The sequence below is a fragment of the Alnus glutinosa genome, chromosome 12 (genome assembly GCF_958979055.1).
Source record: "Alnus glutinosa chromosome 12, dhAlnGlut1.1, whole genome shotgun sequence".
NCBI classification, from domain to species: Eukaryota; Viridiplantae; Streptophyta; class Magnoliopsida; order Fagales; family Betulaceae; genus Alnus; species Alnus glutinosa.
In genome coordinates, this window is record NC_084897.1 from 24076730 (window position 1) to 24097447 (window position 20718).

General features: G+C 37.2%; 1 protein-coding gene across 1 annotated transcript; it reads left to right on the forward strand.

The window, feature by feature from the left end:
• Positions 1-12135: 12135 nt before the first annotated feature.
• LOC133851053 (L-type lectin-domain containing receptor kinase IX.1-like) lies at positions 12136-14223 on the forward strand. Its single transcript, XM_062287352.1, has one exon. The coding sequence runs from the start codon at positions 12136-12138 to the stop codon at positions 14059-14061; it is 1926 nt and encodes a 641-aa protein (XP_062143336.1). The 3' UTR covers positions 14062-14223.
• Positions 14224-20718: the final 6495 nt, after the last annotated feature.

Below are 20718 nucleotides of genomic sequence, written 5' to 3' on the forward strand. Positions count from 1 at the left end.
GCCTGGCTTGTACAAATCCTGATCATGAAAATCGATTAACCAACTTTAAACCACTACTTATTTTAAAAGCTTAAGTTGATAGGAAATGGTAAATTAATAATTCAATTTATATTCTAACACTCTTCTTTAAGTGTAGGCTCAAACGCTCTCTTAATAGGTGAGGTCCAATACGAAAAATATTTAATTGAAATGGAAGGTGAATGATGAAAGTAGGCCAGAGTTCGAGAACTCATAATCTCAATCTGCTCTAATACTATATTAAATTACTACTTATTCCAAAAATTTAATTTATATTCTAACAACCAACTACCATCATTATCATTTATCAATATTATGATACTCCTATATTTCAAATTGTCATCATCACCATCTTCTTTACTATCTTTACCACCACCATTACTATCCCCCATCTCTATACGAACACCATTATATATCTTCATGCATGCCACCAGAAACCCCATTAATTGTTCACCATGCATAAGAAGATTTTGGCACAGCTTTCACCAACACTATAACCACAATTTTCACCACGTACATGTACAATCATCACTGTGCTCTTTATTAATTCCTCATTATTATTAATTATAGTTGCCAAATGAGCCGCTTCTCATCATTGTTATGGTCGCATTCTCTGGTCTCTTTTTCTTTTATTTCCTCTTTCAAAATCAAGAGTTGGAAAAACCATCATTAATATCGATCCCTCTCCTGGCCTTTTCCCCTGTTATTGCTCATATATATAAACCATAACATTTAACTTTCATTAATTATTGCATTGATGTTGTTATTGCTAGCTACCAATTGTACTCTAACTTTTAGATTTTAATATTCTAGAAATTTCTCAAATTCTTTATCCAAATATGTTAGGCTTTTTTATTGGCTGAATCAGTGTTCAAAACAAGTGGTACGGTTGAACGTAACATTTGGTGGGGTATATATGCATTTTAAACTTACGGGTTGGTTTAAAATGCAATTACTTTGGTGATCGCCCCACATATTATCTAGTATGTTGTTAAAGTTAAAAGGTATTGGACGCATATCTTTTGTTTTTGGAATACTTCACTTATCCCCTTTGATGTGTCACGATCGAGTTTTGCAATATTAATCTTGAATTATTAAAAGTTATAATGTGAGTATCCCATTTTTTAATCATTTTTAATTTCACCCCTACCTGTTGGGGTTTTGCATTAATTCAAACCGCTAATAAGTAAAATGTCTCTTATATCACTATAAAAATTATAAAATACAAATTTATCCTTAATTTTTGTTTTAAACAAAAACTAAACTAGTCCTTCCATTGGTGGGGTGACCCATGCATTGCTGGTCGTGGGTCACTAGGGAGGCAAATTTTCACTTCATTTTAAACGAGGTATTTTGGTCATTTTAGCATCACCGTTAAGATTTAATAAAAAATTCTAATGAATGGGTGAAATTAAAAGGGGCTGAAAAAAGGATACCCACATTGCAACACTTTTGATAATTAATTCGAAATTAACATTGAAAACTCATAACATATGAGGGGTCAAGTGAAATTTCTCCTTTATTTTTTAATTTCTTAAATAAGTAATTTAGAATTCAATAAAAAGAATAAAACACAAAGCATACTAACAAGGCTCATTGATCATTTAAGGGAAAATACAATTTACCTCCTTAAGTATTACTACTTTGACATTTTTACCTTTAAAGTTTAAAATGTGACAATTAAACTCCACAAATTATCAAATTATGACACTTTGCACTCTCAGTCCATTAAGTTTTTCCGTCTACTTAGATTGAAATTACGTCAAGCGCATGTGACATTTCAGCCCTAAAATGCTCAGGGTAAAGTTTGTTCTTCTTAAACTTTGTGGGGGGGGGGGGGGGGGGGGGGGGAGGTGCTAATGCATTTCAATTTTTACACATAATTAGTTTTTGTGTTTTCTTTTTTTTTTTTTGGTATAAAAAAAAAAACCAGAAAAATGAAAAGAAATTACTTTTAGCTAGGATCCCTTTATCTATTAAAACATCAACGTTATTGTTGGTACAGTTTCCGGTACGGTGACGTGTTGCCTTGTGATTCGTTGCCTTCCTCGATGTTCGTTCTGCTCGTAATCTGCAAAATAACAAACGGCTCGTCGGGGGTGCCGACCGGACCCCCACTCCGATGCCAAAGTCAGTTCAAACTTATTTTCTGGAGAATATCAGTAATCTCAAGAGTTCAGAGAATCTGTTCTTTAATACCTGGCGTAGTAGTCTTATTTATAGGCTCACAGTTATAAAACTGCTAAAATAGTTGGAGCATAATCTGATTAGGAGTATGAGTCCTAGATCACATAGTCTTTAATTTTATCTTTCTAATTAGGAGTCTGAGTCCTAGATCACATAGTCTTGAGTCTTATCTTCATAGAATTCAAATTGGGTAGTAGAGTCCAAACTGGATATGACACTCTCTTTAGCTAATGTCATTCTATTAGGTACCTTATCCCATATTTGATGGGATAGAAGTCTATCTTGATATACTCGGGATATACGTCTTTTTGGAAATAACGAATGGTCTTATAAATTGGGTCTAATCTTGCTGGGCTGACCCGATGGGCTTGGCCCACATGTCTTTGGAGCTAATTATTTCTCCAACAGTTACCCCCCTAATTCTCTTATTTGAATTTAGAATGTAAGAGAATTAAATACCTCAGTTTCTGAATCTGGATCTTCCATAATCTGTATCTGACAATTGCCGCCTCTTTCAAAGTAATTATGACGAATAATTCCTCGAATCTCTGGAAGGATTAGAATTCCTGCTCCTTGTCGATCTAGAACTGCTGTCAAAGTTCTAATTGGACTCTGACCCTTTATTAGACTTCTAATCTGATATCTTCTTAGACTTCTGATCTGATCATTCTTCTTATCTGATTGGACCATAAGTCCTATCCCAATTCTACCAGGGATAACTGATACCTGATTTCCCTAAAGTAGTTGCTAAATGTTTATCTCCTCCTTGGATCGGGTTGAGTGGATCCAACTTGTAATCTGTCATAGTACTAATAGCAACTTCTCATAGATATCTTCTTCATAAATGCCTCTACATAATATTGTCGGTCGGGCCAAAGTTGTAAAAATGATTTCCTACTCTCGGTAGGAGATGGATCGGACTGATGTAGTTGATTTCACCAAGATTGTGGTGAAATGCCACTCCGAAGCTTCTTCATCGGTAGCGCTTCGTAGACCGCTTCCACAAAAATCTCTCTTGGGGGCTTCGGAGGCCCAGACTAGCGCTGAGGCTTTGGTTGTCCGAGACTTATAACGACTAGGGGCTTCTGGTGGCCCGAGGTTTTGTGCTTGGCGTACTGAATCTTCTAATCTGAATACCATCTAGCTTGGTCTCACCTGTGAATATCTTTATTTTCGAACTTTGTAATGTTTGAATTCTTTGTTATGGAAAAACTTTCCATGACAAATCAATTCTCATTTATCCTCTAATAACTTGAACAAACAATCGGTTTGCGTAAGTTAACTCTGAGGAGGGTAAGAAAAATCTTTTGTTTCAAAAATCTTTTTGTTTTGAACTCCGTGACTAGGAGAGAAAAAATCTTTTGTTTTAACCTCCGTGACTAGGAGAGAAAAATCTTACTTTGAGTTATCCTCCTTAACTTAAACAAACAATCGGTTTGTGTAAGTTATGACCGAGGAGGATATGAAAAAATCTTTTAGAAGCGATGAACTCACTTGGTTATTTTTTGTAGAGGTGATATCCCCGTATGGTTTGTTATAGGGGTTGTCTCCCCGTATCTTTGTTCGAGTTGCTCCTGAGAGATCTTAATTTGAGAGTTTGGTGTAGCTTCGGTGATTTTCCCTTTGTAGAAGCTTTAACTTTGTTGAGTCTTACTTGATGATTTTTTAAAGAGGTTTTATCCTCATACCTTCCTGAAGATTTTCATTCCTGAAACTTTTTCATTCTGAAGCTTTGTCATCCTAAAGCTTTGTCGTTCTGAAACTTTATCTCCCTGAACCTTTTCCTTCCTGAAGATCTGTCTTTCTAAACCTTTACCTTCCTGTTTGTTTTCCTAAAGCTTTATCATCCTGAAGCTTTGTCTTCCTGAATCTTTACTGAAACTCTTTCTGAAGCTTTATTATCCTGTTTACCTTTCTGAGCTACCCCCCATAACTTTAGTCTGCGACAGCAGGTTAAGTCGTTCGAGGTGGGTAGTCAGGTCGCTGAGCTTTACCTTTCTTTTCGGAAATCTTTACCTTTTAATTTCTTTATCTCTGAATGCTCCAATCTTTTAACGTCTGGAGACCTCCAACCGAGAGGTTTTCTTGTCTTGGTGTCCTTTCCATAACCATTTCGGGTCGTCCGAGGAAAGGACTCGGGCCGATTCTATCTTGGATGTTCTTGTCCTTCCGAAAACCTGCAATCCTGCCGTTGTATCCTTTGTTGGACTAACCGTTAGGTTTTTCTTGCTCTCGGTGTTGGACTGACCGAGAGGCTTTTTCTGCTCTCGGTGTTGACTAATCGAGAGACTTTTCCTGCTCTCGGTGTTGAATGACCGAGAGACTTTTCCTGCTCTCGGTTTTGGACTAACCGAGAGACTTTTCCTGCTCTCGGTGTTGACTGACCGAGAGACTTTTCCTGCTCTCGGTTTTGGACTAACCGAGAGACTTTTCCTGCTCTCGGTGTTGACTGACCGAGAGACTTTTCCTGCTCTCGGTGTTGAATGACCGAGAGACTTTTCCTGCTCTCGGTGTTGAATGACCGAGAGACTTTTCCTGCTCTCGGTGTTGAATGACCGAGAGACTTTTCCTGCTCTCGGTTTTGGACTAACCGAGAGACTTTTCCTGCTCTCGGTGTTGACTGACCGAGAGACTTTTCCTGCTCTCGGTGTTGACTGACCGAGAGACTTTTCCTGCTCTCGGTGTTGAATGACCGAGAGACTTTTCCTGCTCTCGGTGTTGACTGACCGAGAGACTTTTCCTGCTCTCGGTGTTGAATGACCGAGAGACTTTTCCTGCTCTCGGTGTTGAATGACCGAGAGACTTTTCCTGCTCTCGGTGTTGAATGACCGAGAGACTTTTCCTGCTCTCGGTTTTGGACTAACCGAGAGACTTTTCCTACTCTCGGTGTTGACTGACCGAGAGACTTTTCCTGCTCTCGGTGTTGAATGACCGAGAGTCTTTTCCTGCTCTCGGTTTTGGACTAACCGAGAGACTTTTCCTGCTCTCGGTGTTGACTGACTGAGAGGCTTTTCCTGCTCTCGGTGTTGACTGACCGAGAGACTTTTCCTGCTCTCGGTGTTGGATAGACCGAGAGACTTTCCTTGTTTTCTCTGCAAGGTTGTCTCCTTGGCTCTCGGTGTTGGACTGACCGAGAGACTTTCCTTGTTTAATTTGTTGTAGGGGTTGTCTCCCCGTATCTTTTCTGCAAAAAGGGTTAACGAAGTACTGCATATACTAAAAATAGCAGAATGCACAGTAGCACCATATATTCTTTTTATCCGTCGGGATGATTTTGTGATCCTTTCACTCACGACAGGAGTGAAACCTCAACACATGAGTCTATTTTATCAAAATATATATATTTCGGCAAATCGTACAAGTGCATTCATATATATATTTTCCTGGTTGGTAAAAACCAACATTTATCCATAAATCATGTTTGTAAAAGAAGAGTATGAACTTATCTGGTGAATTCGATGAAGATGAACCGTCTTACTTGGAGTTCCTTATCTTGCACGCCACTCGATATGGGGCTCTTTGGGAGAGTTCCTCAAGCTGGACCTTCGGTTCGGATTGATTCCTCGGCATGTGACTGTGCACTTCGGAGGATGGCAAATTTGGAGGGGTCCTCAAAGTGTGCTATTTGGAACTAGGAGCTCGGGCATAGTCTCCTCAGGATAGTACCCTCGGAATAATACTCTCGGTATGTGTCATCTCGGTACATACTTTTCGCCTCGGTAGAATACCCTCGGATCAAACTTCTCGGATTATACTTTCTTCTCGGTATATCACCTCGGATTTAACTTTCAGCCTCAATAAATCACCTCGGATTTAACTTTTCACCACAATAAATCATCTCGGATCTAACTTTTATCCTCAATAAATCACCTCGGATTTAACTTTTCGCCTCGGTAAAACACCTCGGATCTAACTTTTCGCCTCGGTAAAACACCTCGGATCTAACTTTCAGCCTCAATAAATGACCTCGGATCTAACTTTCCAACCTCAATAAATCACCTCGGATCTACCTTTCAGCTTCAATAAAACACCTCAGATCTAACTTTTCACACTCCTTGGAGTATTTTCTCTCTTTGGACCTTAAGAACCTCAATGCAATTATTTAGCTTCTCCCATTCCATGTTTCTTTGCTCACGTTCCAAATTTATATCCATTCTTTCAGTTTCGAGCCTTTTCATTTCTAAAGCAACCTGTTCCAACTCTTTCTCCACTTGTACTTTGAGAGAGCTTATATAATGAAGTTCATTTTTCCTTTCTTGCTCAAAAGCTTTCTCTCTCTCCCTCAAATCACTCTCTAATTCTTCACGTCTTTTTCAAAACAGTTCTCCGTAGAGTCCCATGTTCTTGGCATAACTCAGCAGTCTTGCAGACTATGCTCAAGGCACCAACTCGTTCTCCGTAGCTATTCTCTTTTTTCATCAATTAACTCCCATTCAGCTTCAAACTTTGCCTTCTCTATTTTCAACTTATCTGAATCAGTGAGGACCTCCATTTTTTGAGCCCTAACCATATCTATTTCTTCTTTAAGGTTCATCTCTAAAACTGATAACTCACTTGTTTCGGTTTTCATGGCCTCTAACTTCTCCTTTGCATAATCAACCAGCTTCTTTTTGTCATCCAATGAATCCAATGACTTCTGAAGCTCTACTTCTTTTTCTTCTCAAACTCCTCTTCAGCAGCCCCTAGGCGTTTTTCTTTCTCATCAAGCAGATTCAATGTCTTTGCCACTTCTTTCTCCCTATCTGCCGATGCCCTTGACTGAACCTCCAAGTCATGTTCTCTCTCCAACATTAGGTCCTCCCTTTGCCTAAGATCCATCTCCTTCAACTCCCAAGCCCGCTTCTTAGTCTCGATTTCATCTTCAATAGATTTTCGCTTCATCTCCAGCTCAGCATTAAATTCTGACTTCCTTGTTCTCAAAGCATTCTCATGACTGGCAATGATTTTTTGGACTTTGGCAGATTCTTTGCTTGCAAGTTTTTCCTGTAAAATAAGTAGGTCTTGCTGTTCCTTGTTAAGCAAAGCTTCCCTTCTAATGACATCCTGCTCTCTTTTTGACAAGGAAGCCTCGAAAGTCTAGAAACTTTTGGGGAAGTCTCTCGTTGTCTCGGAAGTTTAGGTCTGCCTCAAAGGTCTAGAACCTTTTGGTAGTCTCTCCGTTACTGTTGCCTCGGAGTATACTTTCTTCCCTTTTTTAAGCTTGTTCTTCTTTCTGTCTTGCTTTAATAAGAGTATCTTCCTTAAATCTCGCACTGTCCGATCTCTTCAAGACATTGGCGGTTCCGGATCTGGTTCAGGCTTTGGCGAGTCACAGCCAGAGCTCGATTACTTCTTGGTTCGCTGTTAAATATGAACATTTTGAGTACGGGCACACGCCATTCAAGGCTTTGAGAGTGAATTCCTCGGTCCTCTGGCAAAGACCCGAGCTCTTGTCACGTTGCTGGTCCATCTGAATTGGGCCCTCCACGACTACACCGCTTGTTTTCAGTTGTTACCACTTTTTTTTTTGTTTTTGTTTTTGTTTAACCCATCTTCTCCTTTTTCGGTTGACTTTTCTTCTAGCATCTTATCCACCTGTTCTCTCTTTAACTTGAATGGTACGTGGCTGTTAACCACGTGATCTCTTAACTCTCACCACACTTCTTCTTCTTCACCAGGTTACTGCCGATTTGCGGTGGAGACAAGTTGGTTACCGCTACCTTGATATCCAGCGGCTAAGATCAGACTTCTAGCTTGGGCCAGATACTCGAGACTGAGTCCAACGTTCGTGGAAGAACCGGTTCTAGCCAACTCAAAGGCCGGTTTTTGAGGATCTACTGTCGCCTCGGTAGTTCACATCACCGGGGCTTTCGATGGTCACAGAGTTGGTGGGAGTGGATCACGCTGAATCCCCTTCGACACTCCGATGGTGCCGGTGCCATGCAGGTTCTGCTCCGGGCGTTGGCCGAACAACAGAGGTGGATTTTGAGGGGAGTCTTAGATTACATTGTGTCGCCGCTGCCTTGGAAGTCCAGAACCATGACTCGGTAGATAAGGGATGCCTGGACTATGATCTAGGGCCGCCACGGGTTCCAGATCTTTGGTGACTTGGTTTTTTTTTTTTTTTTTTACACAGCTGAGAAATTCGCTTCCTGGAGCTTCTAGTGGTGAGCACAAGCACACTGAACCCCTACTGGCAGAGACCACCCCCTTCCTATGGCCGACGCAACCCACGCAAAACCGTCTTCTTCATCCTTTTCATCTTCGTGCAGGTCGGAGATGTCCACCGTCCGACGTCTGGCTTGGGCCTAAGGTCCACCGACTCCACTCAGTAGATTCTGAGTGGAATCTCTTCGTTGCTTCTGCCTCGGAAGTCAGGGAACACGGCTTGATGGAGACTAGTAGATGCTGCGAGTCTTGGAGGATTGGTCGACTTAGTCGGCCTCGGATGACACGAGGGATTCAAGGGCTTCTTGACTCGGTGAATTCTGAGTGGAGTGGAGAGTCGCCGTCGCCGTCGTCTCGGAGGTCCGGATCTTTGTCGATCTTGTGGTTCCGGTCACCAGGGCTTTCGGTGGTTTCGGAGTCAGCAGGGAGGATCCAAAGCTGGACCTTAACGGTGGCGAATCCCCCATTGGAGAGGATCTGAACTTGAACTGAAATGAGCCAGAGTGGATCTTCCCTTGACAAGGACCTGGAGCTCGTACCCAGCGTCTTCTTCGAAGAAGAAAGCATGAACCGGATCGGGTTAGGACTTAGGCACCCGTGGATTCTCTTCTTTTTCCTTTGGGCCGTTGATGTAGCTTCAGAGCAATCAAGGTTGCTTCTTGTCTTCTTTTTTTTTTTTTGTTTTGGGCCGACTCCCTGCCTCTTGGCCCATCTTCACCGAAAAAATTCTTGAGTTTGTGCACCCATGTATAGTCGTTACTTCTGAATATAAATCTAGAACATCTGTTTACTGTCAGCATCGATTTGGTGTAATCAAATTCCGATCTATCATCACAATAATCTTTTTCTTCTTTTATAAACCCAATTATTTGTCTTGTAGTACCAATAAAAAATATCAAAAATCAACAAGTATTAGAAGAGAAACACCATTCCAACCAAAACTCACAGTATAGTTGAAAGGCTTCATGTTTTTTAACGAAGTGCTTGTAAACGTACAAGGCCACAATAATTATTGATCTTGGTCTTAAGAGAATTTCAGATTTGACACCCCAAAATTTCTTTCCACAATTTAACAAATCGAAATAAAAAGAAAAGTATGGACTTATCTTGTTTTTCTGACGAAGGCGAGCACTGATTCGATGCCAATTGAATACTGATATGTCATAGTTGAACGTGATCTACTATGTATGACTGTAGATCTATATAGATTTGTCTTGGTCTAGCGATGATCTTTGAAGGAAGAAACCACAGGCCAGTTTCAGCCATGATTTATCGCGTAGTCACCGTTGCGGATATTTTTTTTTTTTTTTTGCAAGAAACGACTCGTCGTTTCCCACAGACGGCGCCAAACTGTTGGTACAGTTTCCGGTACGGTGACGTGTTGCCTTGTGATTCGTTGCCTTCCTCGATGTTCGTTCTGCTCGTAATCTGCAAAATAACAAACGGCTCGTCGGGGGTGCCGACCGGACCCCCACTCCGATGCCAAAGTCAGTTCAAACTTATTTTCAGGAGAATATCAGTAATCTCAAGAGTTCAGAGAATCTGTTCTTTAATACCTGGCGTAGTAGTCTTATTTATAGGCTCACAGTTATAAAACTGCTAAAATAGTTGGAGCATAATCTGATTAGGAGTATGAGTCCTAGATCACATAGTCTTTAATTTTATCTTTCTAATTAGGAGTCTGAGTCCTAGATCACATAGTCTTGAGTCTAATCTTCATAGAATTCAAATTGGGTAGTAGAGTCCAAACTGGATATGACACTCTCTTTAGCTAATGTCATTCTATTAGGTACCTTATCCCATATTTGATGGGATAGGAGTCTATCTTGATATACTCGGGATATACGTCTTTTTGGAAATAACGAATGGTCTTATAAATTGGGTCTAATCTTGCTGGGCTGACCCGATGGGCTTGGCCCACATGTCTTTGGAGCTAATTATTTCTCCAACAGTTATGATGTGAGAAGTGTTCTCCAAAAGTCAAGGCAGAATCTTCAATTAATGCTTGAATGAAATATTGAGTTTGAGAATTTGCAATGCAGCGTACGTTAGAATGTTTGATGATCTTTTAAAGGAAAAACCAATCCTTAGTCATGTTGTTCATCCACCTAAATCCCAAATTAATTTCATTAGCTCTAAATGAGCAATTCCAAGAAATTAAGCAATGAGCGTTGCATTATTTTTTGTAATCCTAGAAAATTCAAGACAAGATCGAGCTTAATTAAACGGTAATATCCCTGTAACATTTCAGTGTTTCCAAAAACGTTTTAATTAAAGACTTTTTCTTTCTTATCTATGCTCCTAATTAAACTTGGTCAGGAACCATCAAACTTTACAATTGTCATGCACTAAGAAATCATGATTATGCTAAAGACACTGTACGTGCCACTGGACTTCTTACAATATGGTCTCCGTCGACCGTCAGTCCAGGTATACTTCTTACATAAGTTACATATTGATGAATATTTCTCAAAAATTCATCGGTCGCTGGTTTCTTCCAGACGGTGAACATTATTTCTTTGAAGAACAGTCTCTAGAGATATTCAAATGCAATGTTTGAAGGACATTTAGAATATTATCGTGAGAATACTGCCACTTTTTGAAACTCCCATGTTACGAGTCTGTCGACTTTAGCACCAACCTAGGATCTAACTATCAGGACTCTACCCACTGGTGATGACTTTGGCAACAATATTGGAGTAATGTGCTACATATCATCTTTTTGTCTCCTCAAAATTGATGTGACTCTTAAAATCACCATTGGATCAAAATCCAATAATGATATATCTATCATAAATTCAATGGTGATTTCAAGAGCCACATCAATTTTGGAAGGATAAAAGGAGGACAAGGAGATAATATGTAACATTACTCACAATATATATTGTCATGGCAACGTTCACCCATTTTTGTCTTTCTTCTTTCAAACTTCCGTTCACTTATTTTTTTTAGTATTTATCAATTTGGCCATGGGTTTAGATAGATGGTGCGGCTCACCCTCTCGCAAAATAAGTTTTTTAATATATTTCTGATATTATTTATGTTAAAAATTGTGCTTAAATTGTTAGTTTAATAAAAGCTGCGCTCGGTTAATTTCGCGTGTCAAAATATCCATTTGCATTTTTCTAAGATACTTTTGCATTTTTCTTTCTAAAATACCCTTAAAGTTATAAAAAAAAATTAAACAAAAAAAGGAAAACTAAAAATACCAAAAAGGCCGGGGTTGCCCTTTTCGTATTAACCCCCCTTAATTTTTTTTTTCAATTTTTGTCTTAATAACTTCAAGAGTATTTTGGAATAAAAATGTAAAAGCATCTAATTTGACACGCGGTTGTAATATGGGGGCCATGCTATATATTAGTTTTTATAGTTTTGAGGTGTAAATAAAAATATGGTAATAATTCAGGAGGCTAAACTATTTTTTTTCCCCTTCTATTATTGAAGGCCTACGGGTTATCATTCACCTAATTAAGCTTAATTAAGACGTAACCATTGGGTTATAATGTTTAAAGTTATCACTACAATTGTTTTGTTTTATGTTTCATTTTCAATGTGTTGACGCTATTGCATGTGCTGGCGAGGGATCTGCATATATACAAGTCTCTCTATTTTGTTTTCAGCGACTACAAAGCTAGCTGGTGGCTGGAATTTTAGCACCATCGATCAGGATATAAACCGAAAGTTCAGGTGTCATTTCCACGCGATTACTCGCTTCCAACTTGCCTTCACTCTCTCTCTCCCCCTCCCAAGCCGTGGCCATCTCTTTCATAGACATACCTAGCTATGTTGCCTCTCTTCTTCTTCCTCATACTTCTTCCCACCGCTTATTCAGTTTCTTTCCAAATAACTCGATTTGAACCCACTGCCACCGACATACTGTATCTGGGTGATGCTGTACCTTCTGTTGGAGCCATTGAAATGATCAACAAATATAGGTATGTATGCCGAGTAGGTTGGGCCATCTATGCTAAGAGGGTGCCGCTCTGGGACTCTGATACGAGAAAGCTCACTAACTTTACTACACATTACTCCTTCACTATCAACACCCAAGGCGCTCCCCATTATGCCAGTGGGCTAGCATTCTTCTTGGCTCCTGCTGGGTTTGAAATCCCGCCAAATTCATGTGCTGGATTTTTAGGCCTATTCAACACCACAACCAGAGCTGATTCATCTTGGAACCAAATTATTCTTGTTGAGTTCGATTCATTCCCGAACCCTGAATGGGATCCTCCAGTTGAGCATGTGGGGATTAACACCAACTCAATTGCTTCTGCTATTTACACCCCTTGGAATGCCAGCTCGCACAGTGGAGACACTGCTGATGTATGGATCACCTACAATGCTTCTACCAAGAATTTGAGTGTCTCTTGGAAGTACCAAACAACCTCTAATACATCGGAGAATACCAGTCTTTCTTATGAAATTGATCTCAGGGAAATTCTTGCCGAGTGGGTCACAGTTGGATTTTCAGCCACTACAAGTCAGTACGGAGAGCGAGTTCAAATTCAATCGTGGGAATTCAGTTCAAGTTTAGACATTAAGGAAAAAAATGGAAATAATGCAAAAAAGAAGAGATTAGTGGTTGGTTTAACAGTTTCAGGTGGTGTTATGATCATAGCAGGGGCAATTACAACGTTTGTAATATTGTGGACATGGAAGGGAAAGAAGAAGGGAACGGCAGATACTGTGAACGTAATATCGATAAACGACGACCTAGAAAGAGGAGCGGGACCAAGAAGGTTCTATTATAACGAGCTTGCTTCAGCTACCTACAACTTCTCAAATGAGAGGAAGTTGGGTGAAGGAGGGTTTGGTGCCGTTTACAAAGGGTATTTGACTGATTTAGACATGCTAATCGCTGTGAAGAAAATCTCAAGGGGGTCTAAACAGGGGAAGAAAGAATACATCACCGAGGTGAAGATCATTAGCCGGCTGAGGCACCGGAATCTTGTGCAACTCATAGGATGGTGCCATGACAGAGGTGAGTTCCTACTTGTCTATGTGTTTATGCCAAATGGTAGCCTTGATGCTCACCTCTTTGGGAAGAGGAGTCCTCTCCCTTGGGTAGTGAGATACAAGATATCTCTTGGGTTGGCCTCCGCGTTGCTCTATCTTCATGAAGAGTGGGAGCAATGTGTGGTGCACCGTGATATCAAATCCAGTAATGTGATGCTAGACTCTAGTTTCACTGTCAAGCTCGGTGACTTTGGGTTAGCTCGGCTTATGGATCACGGCCTAGGTTCTCAAACAACCGGGTTGGCCGGAACTCTAGGATACATGGCTCCAGAATACATAAGCACAGGTAGAGCTAGTAAAGAGTCGGACGTGTATAGCTTTGGGGTGGTTGCATTAGAAATTGCTACTGGAGGAAGGTCAGCTGATCGTATGGAAGAGGATTCTGACATAGGGTTTGTCCAGTGGGTTTGGAATCTTTACGGGAGAGGAGATCTTCTTTTGGCAGTGGATGGGAAGCTGCAAAATGATTTCGACGAAAAACAAGTGGAGTGCTTGATGATTGTTGGACTTTGGTGTGCTCACCCTGATCGAAGTCTTAGGCCCTCCATTAGGCAAGCAATTCACGTTCTTAATTTTGAAGCAACAATGCCAAATCTTCCAACACAGATGCCTGTTCTCATGTATCATGTACCAACACTAGCTGTCAGTTCTGTTGAACCTTCCATAACTTCAAGCCTTCAGCATGGTCGTTGAACAAGTGAACCATCTTGGTTTTTAAAACTAGCATAATCACTTTAGCCTGGCTAGCATTAAGGTAAATGAGATATATCTGTTTTAATTATATATGGATACATCTGTAAGGGTTAATATTTCAAAACTAGCATAATCACATCTAATAAGCAGAGTATTTCTTGTGTTGCCTACAACTGCTTCTCTATGAGGAATACAATTAAGGATTCATAACAAGAATATTATTTTATATTCTCTTTGATTATTAAATGAATTAAACTTATTAGATACTCTATTTTGGGCAAGAATGTTAGCATTATGTTTCTACAGAAAAGACGAACCTCACAGTAATTAACAAATTTTTTGTATAAGATTAAAGGCTTAAAGTTTTGAGAGGGTAAGAGATTGCAAAAAATTGTAGATTTTTACAGATTCCTTTTTCTGCAAATGAAGTGGATTAAACCTAAACACCAGCAATGTGACAACTTTTTCCTCTCTAGTACTACAATTTCAAACCAGATTCAGTTAATGAAATAAACCCAATATTTACCAAATGATTAAACTAAAAACAGGACCAACTTCAATGGCTGAATTTAAAAATAAACCCAATATTTACCAAGAAGATTAAACTAAAAACAGGACTAACTTCAATGGCTGAATTTAAAAATAAAACAAACCAGGATATTCAAGAAAAAATTCAAAAATTAAACCTAAACACTCATCAATCGAAGTTGCTTGAGAGAGTCAGAGAGAGAGAATTGGACTTGATTGAAATGGGTGGTGGCGTATAGGTGGTTAGCCGGAACGCTGTAGGCAATGGACTCGACGACAACTGTTACGTAGGCGGTGGATGGTCTGTGAAGATAGAGAGAGAGAGAGAGAGAGAGAGCGGGATGGGAGAAAATTCTTGAGCTGCGCGAATTTTCAACAAAGATTCGTGTCGTTTATGATTTAAATTTTAAATGATGCTATTAATTTAATTCGTGTCAATTATTGTACAAACAATGCTAATAAAGTATGGATGGACGAGAAGAAAAAAATAATTTTATGTCGTTTTATTTTAGAGATATGATTCCCTGTCAACTTTTTACACAACTATCCTATGTGGCAGGAAATCGTAGGATAGTTGTGATTTTTTTTTTTTCAAAGAGCTAATGATTCTCTGCCACACGAGATAGTTATGTTTTTAGTTGTGTAAAAAGTTGGTAGAGAGTCATATCTCTTTATTTTAATACGCGTCATTTTGTTAAAAGCGACGCAAATCAACACAGTTTTGTTATTAAAGGACGTAACGTCCTCCATTTGGCGTCATTTTTTGTAAACAACGTCATTGAAAACGACGCCAAGATTAAATACACATCTCTATATCAGATATACCAACATTAATAGGTAGTTGATATTACCATTAATAACATGTTTCTAATTTCTTCTTTCAATTATTGGTGATTTGAGAATCATCCTGTACATATTTGAACCATGAAAAAAATGCTAGCTTTGATTTAGAGTTTTGATTAGGGACTTGTTTAAATATTGGAACCTGGCATGCAATTGAAGGGGCAAATTGCGGTCGATCCCCTGGTTCAGCCATCGGGGAGAGAACTCAAAGAAGCCTGTGATTTATTTTCCTTGTGGTTTGGAGGCAAAATCACGGATAGACGACAAGATTTTCGGTTTAATAACGTGGGAGGGGGTACTTAATTAATGTTGTCGTTCTCAATTGATCATTTGTCGTAGATGGTCTTGATGGGCCTTTAATTACCTAGCTAGCCAGAGAAGGCTTCAATTGATCTACTGAGAACTAACAAATTGGCATCCCAACAAAATGCTCCGAGGTTTTGGTATTTTGCTCCTACATCAGTTTCTAGAACTTGTTAATTAATTAAGATCATAACTTCCGTATATAGTTTTATTGCCTTTTTGGTTTCATTATTGATCATTTTGCGGGAAAATACAGTTTGCCTCCTTAAGTATTACTACTTTGACATTTTTATCTTTAAAGTTTAAAATTTGACAATTGAACTCTACAAATTATCAAACTGTAACACTTTGCACTCTTGATCCATTAAGTTTTTCTGTCTGCTTGGATTGAAATTACTTCAAGCGCACATGACATTTCAACTCTAAAATGCCTATGGTAAAGTTGTTTTTCTTAAACTTAATTTTTTGGGGTGGGGTGCTAATGCAATTCAATTTTTACACGTAATAATTTTTTGTTTTTTGTTTTTTTTTTTCAAAAAAAATGAAAAATGAAAAGAAATTCCTTTTAGTTAGGAGAAGTGTTCTCCAAAAGTCAAGGCAGAATCTTCAATGCTTGAATGAAATATTGGGTTTGTGAATTTGCAATTAATGCAGCATACTATAGAATGTTTGATGATCTTTAAAATTAAGGAAAAACCAATCCTTAGTCATGTTGTTCATCCCCCTAATTAATCCCAAATTTCATTAGCTCTAAATGAGGAATTCCAGGAAATTAAGCAAAGAGCATTGCATTATTTTTTGTAGTCCTAAAAAATTCAAGACAAAATCGAACTAAATTAATTGATAATATTTCTGTAACATTTCAGTGTTTCCAGAAACGTTTGACTTTTTCTTTCTTATCTATATATGTGCTCCTAAACGTGGCTAAGAACCATCGAACTTTACAATTGTCACTAAGAAATCATGATTATGCTAAAGACACAGTACGTGCCACTGGACTTCTTACAGTATGGTCTCCGTCGACCGTCAGTCCAAGTATACTTCTTCCATACGGTGAACATCGCCTCGATCTGATTTATGAGATGCCATAATTTCCATGAAATTATGCAACATGTGCAACCGCGTACGTACACCGTGTAGAAATAGGCATCTATATAAGGTGGAGATATTCAAATGCAATGACGTCAGTCGAAATGATGTTTGAAGAACATCTAGAAAATTATCGTGATCAGAATACTTCCACTTTTTGAAACTCAAACTCCCATGTTAGGGCACGACTTTAGCACCAACCTAGGATCTAAGAATCAGGACTCTACCCACTAGCGATGACTTTGACAACAATATTGTCATGGCAACTTTAAACTTTTTTTTTTTTTTTTTTTTTTTTTTTTTTTTTTTTAATTTTTAGTATTTATCAATTTGGCCATGGGTTTAGATGGATATATGGTGCAGCTACCCTCTCGCAAAAGAAGTTTTTTTTAATATATTTATGATATTATCTACGTTGAACATTGCATGGGCTTGAATTGTTAGTTTAATAAAAGTTGGGCTCAATTCTAATAATAATAATAATAATAAAAAATATACATATCACTGCGTGTCAAAATACCCTTTTGCATTTTTCTCTCCCAAAATACGCTTAAAGTTATAAAAAATTACTGTTTGAAAAAAATTAAACAAAAAAAAAGAAAAACTAGGGGTTGCCCTTTTCAAATATATTAACCCTCCTTAATTTTTTTTTTTTTCCAATTTTTTTTTCTTAATAACTTCAAGGGTATTTTAGAATAAACATGTAAAAATATATAATTTGACACTCGGTGAAAGTATGAGGCCCTGCTATTAGTTTTTAAAGTTTTGAGGTGTAAATAAAAATACGATAATAATTCATGAGGCTAAAGTATATATTTTTTGGACAAAAATTTCTTACAAACCGGTTTGTAGGAAATTTCCTACAACCCACATATAAAATTGACATTTGTCATTTAAACATGTAAGAAGCATATATTTTTTTATTAATGCTATTAAAAAAGCATGTGAGAAGCACATGCTATTAAATCAACATGGGTTTCTCACATGCCAATGGATACATGTCAATTTTATATATGTCCTTTAAACATGTGAGAAGCACATATTTTTTTTTTTATTAATGTTAGTTCTATCATGCTATTAAAATAACATGTATTTTCTTACATATTTAAAGGACACATGTCAATTTTATATATAGGTCGTATGAAATTTCTTACAAATTGTTTCTATTTGAGAAAGAATAAGAAAGGAAAAAGGATTTATAGAAAAAGAAAGACCAATCAGAAGAAAGAAAGAGAGAATAACAGAATCTGTGAGTCATGATAATAATTGTGACTGAGGGTGAGTCACGTAGAGTTAGGAATATATTCCCTGATGTGCTGTAAAGTTAATCCACAGATACAATTAATCTGTGAATATTTTACACTGCGTCCTTTTTATTTAGTTTGTCTCACTAAAATTATTATTGTAAGTCTGTTTTGAGTCTAATTCATTTTATTGTAAATATTATTATCCCAATAATATTATATTACTGACAATATCATTATACAAAATAATATTGTGTCAATAATAAATATTATATAGTAATATTATATACCAATAATATTATTAATTAGGTCACTTAAATAATCAATCTGTCTATTTAATAACTCAGTAATATTTATTAGAGTATAATAATATTCTTAGTTGCTGGGTGTGAGTCATTGCATGAGTCATAGCATGTAATGATTAATCATACAACCATGTAGGATAGGTGGCACATGGTTATGCTCTCATCAGAGCAATGTCGATCGAGCGACAGAACGTGACTATCGTTCGACATGTCGATCAAGCGACAGGTATTGTCGGTCTAGCGATTGGTTGAGCAATAAGTCGATCGATTGGCAGAAGTGGTCGATCAACCGATCGGTCGATCAATCGATTAAAAGTGGTCGATTGAGTGACTAAAAGTGTGGATTGATCGCCACGAGTCTTAAATTCTGTTTAAGACGTTATCTTTTAAAATCTGGGGCATTACAGCTTTTCCTCCGATGTTGGCAGTGATGCTGTTACTGTTGTTTGTGTTTATTCCCTAGTTTCTTCTATTTTTCACAGTGTTCCTTTGTAATGCACAAATGTTTATTGGACTAATTTGTAAGAGAGGCTCAAAATGGTGTTCATGTAATATTTGTGTATTGTTTAGGCAGCTGCTTCAAGTCAGACTTTGTTTTTGGCTTAGGATGTAGGGGTCTTGTACCTCTTCTCTGTCTCTATAATGTATTCTGGCTTTGTTTAGTAATGAAAGTAGCTTCGGTTAGTGTTCAAAAAAAAAAAAAATGAGGCGGCTTTTAAAATCACCATTTGATGTGTGATTGATCAAATAGTAAATTTAATCAAATGATAATTTTAAAAGTCACATCATTATTTGATGGACACTTGATGAAAATTTATAACACATGTGGAATTATTCATATAGACACATATCACATCACACATTGTTAACAATAGTTATATATTATACTTATATTATAGTCACTTAGTTATATAAAATATATTAGACTTATTACTTGCTCACCAGAGTCGACTCGATATATTTTGAGATTTTAGGCGAAAAGTTTAAGTGAGGCATTTTATTTAAAATTAAATATTATTTAATTTTAAAAAATAAAGCAGTAAAACTTGATTTGTCAAAGGTTAAATTTTTAAAAGAAAAAAAAAAGAAAAAAGAAAAAAGAAAAAAGAAAAAAGAAAAAGAAGAGAGGGACATGGATTGTCTAAAGCAAGGCTTCTTTAAAAAAAAAAAGTCACTTTTTTTAATATATCTTGGTTGAAAAAGAGGGGCGTGGAATCTCTGATTGTCTAAAGCAAAACTTTGTTAAAGGAAGTCACTTTTTTTTAATATATATTGCTTGATATTGATAAGGTTTTTGGTACGGTGATGTGTCTTATTGTCTTTTGGGAGATCTGTTAAATAATAAACAGCTTGTCAGAGATGCCGACTGACCCCACTCTGATGCACTTTGATGCTTAAGTCAGTTTTAAAAGACAATTTTGAAAATATTGAGAGTAAAGTGAACTCAGAGATTAGAAAGTAATTTTATACCTAGGCAGCAACCTATTTATAGGTACACAGTTCTGAGATTACTGAAGTGTTTTGATGTAATTCTATTAAAAGTCTGATGAATAATTGTTTGGTTACATATACTGAGAATGATATATTTAAAACTGTTAGCAATGAATAAATCATGCAACGATTTTAAGGTATATATGAAGGTTCGTAGAGGAAAACTGAATAAATGAATACTAGGTATGACAAAATAAATTGTAAGTTACATATTAATTTTATTTTAAAATTTTTTTGATTAACTTCATAATTTTTTTTTTTCATTTATCAAATTGAAAAAAAATAAAATCTTGACCACACCTCAACCAAAATCCTAGTTCCCCCACTGCTAGAACCCAAGTCCTACATGTTATCATTCACCTAATTAATTAAGCTTAAAACGTAACCATTGGGTTATAATGTTTAAAGTTATCACTACAATTGTTTTGTTTTATATTTAATTATTGAAAAATGTTATAGCCCTTTTTAGCCCTTTTTTTTTTTTTTTTTTTTGGTCATTTTAGAATATGTTGATTTAATTTTTTAACTTAAAAAATTTGATTTCTTATGTGACTTTTTGAGATAATTCTTTTTATTTTATTTTATTAAACTCAAATGATTGAGAAGGATACCAAACAACGCTAGAATGAGATGAATAATTTATCTTCATTTTTAATGTGTTGACATTGTTGTGCTAGCTGGTAAGGGAACTGCATGCATTACGATGTGTCTTGGAGTTGAATTTTTGAAATTAGAATTTAATTTTTATTTAGTGTTCGAATTTTGAAGTTTAACTTTTTTTTTTAAAAAAAAAATGAATAAAATATGATTTGTTTAGAAACAATTGAATAAAATATAATTTATTTTTTAAAAAG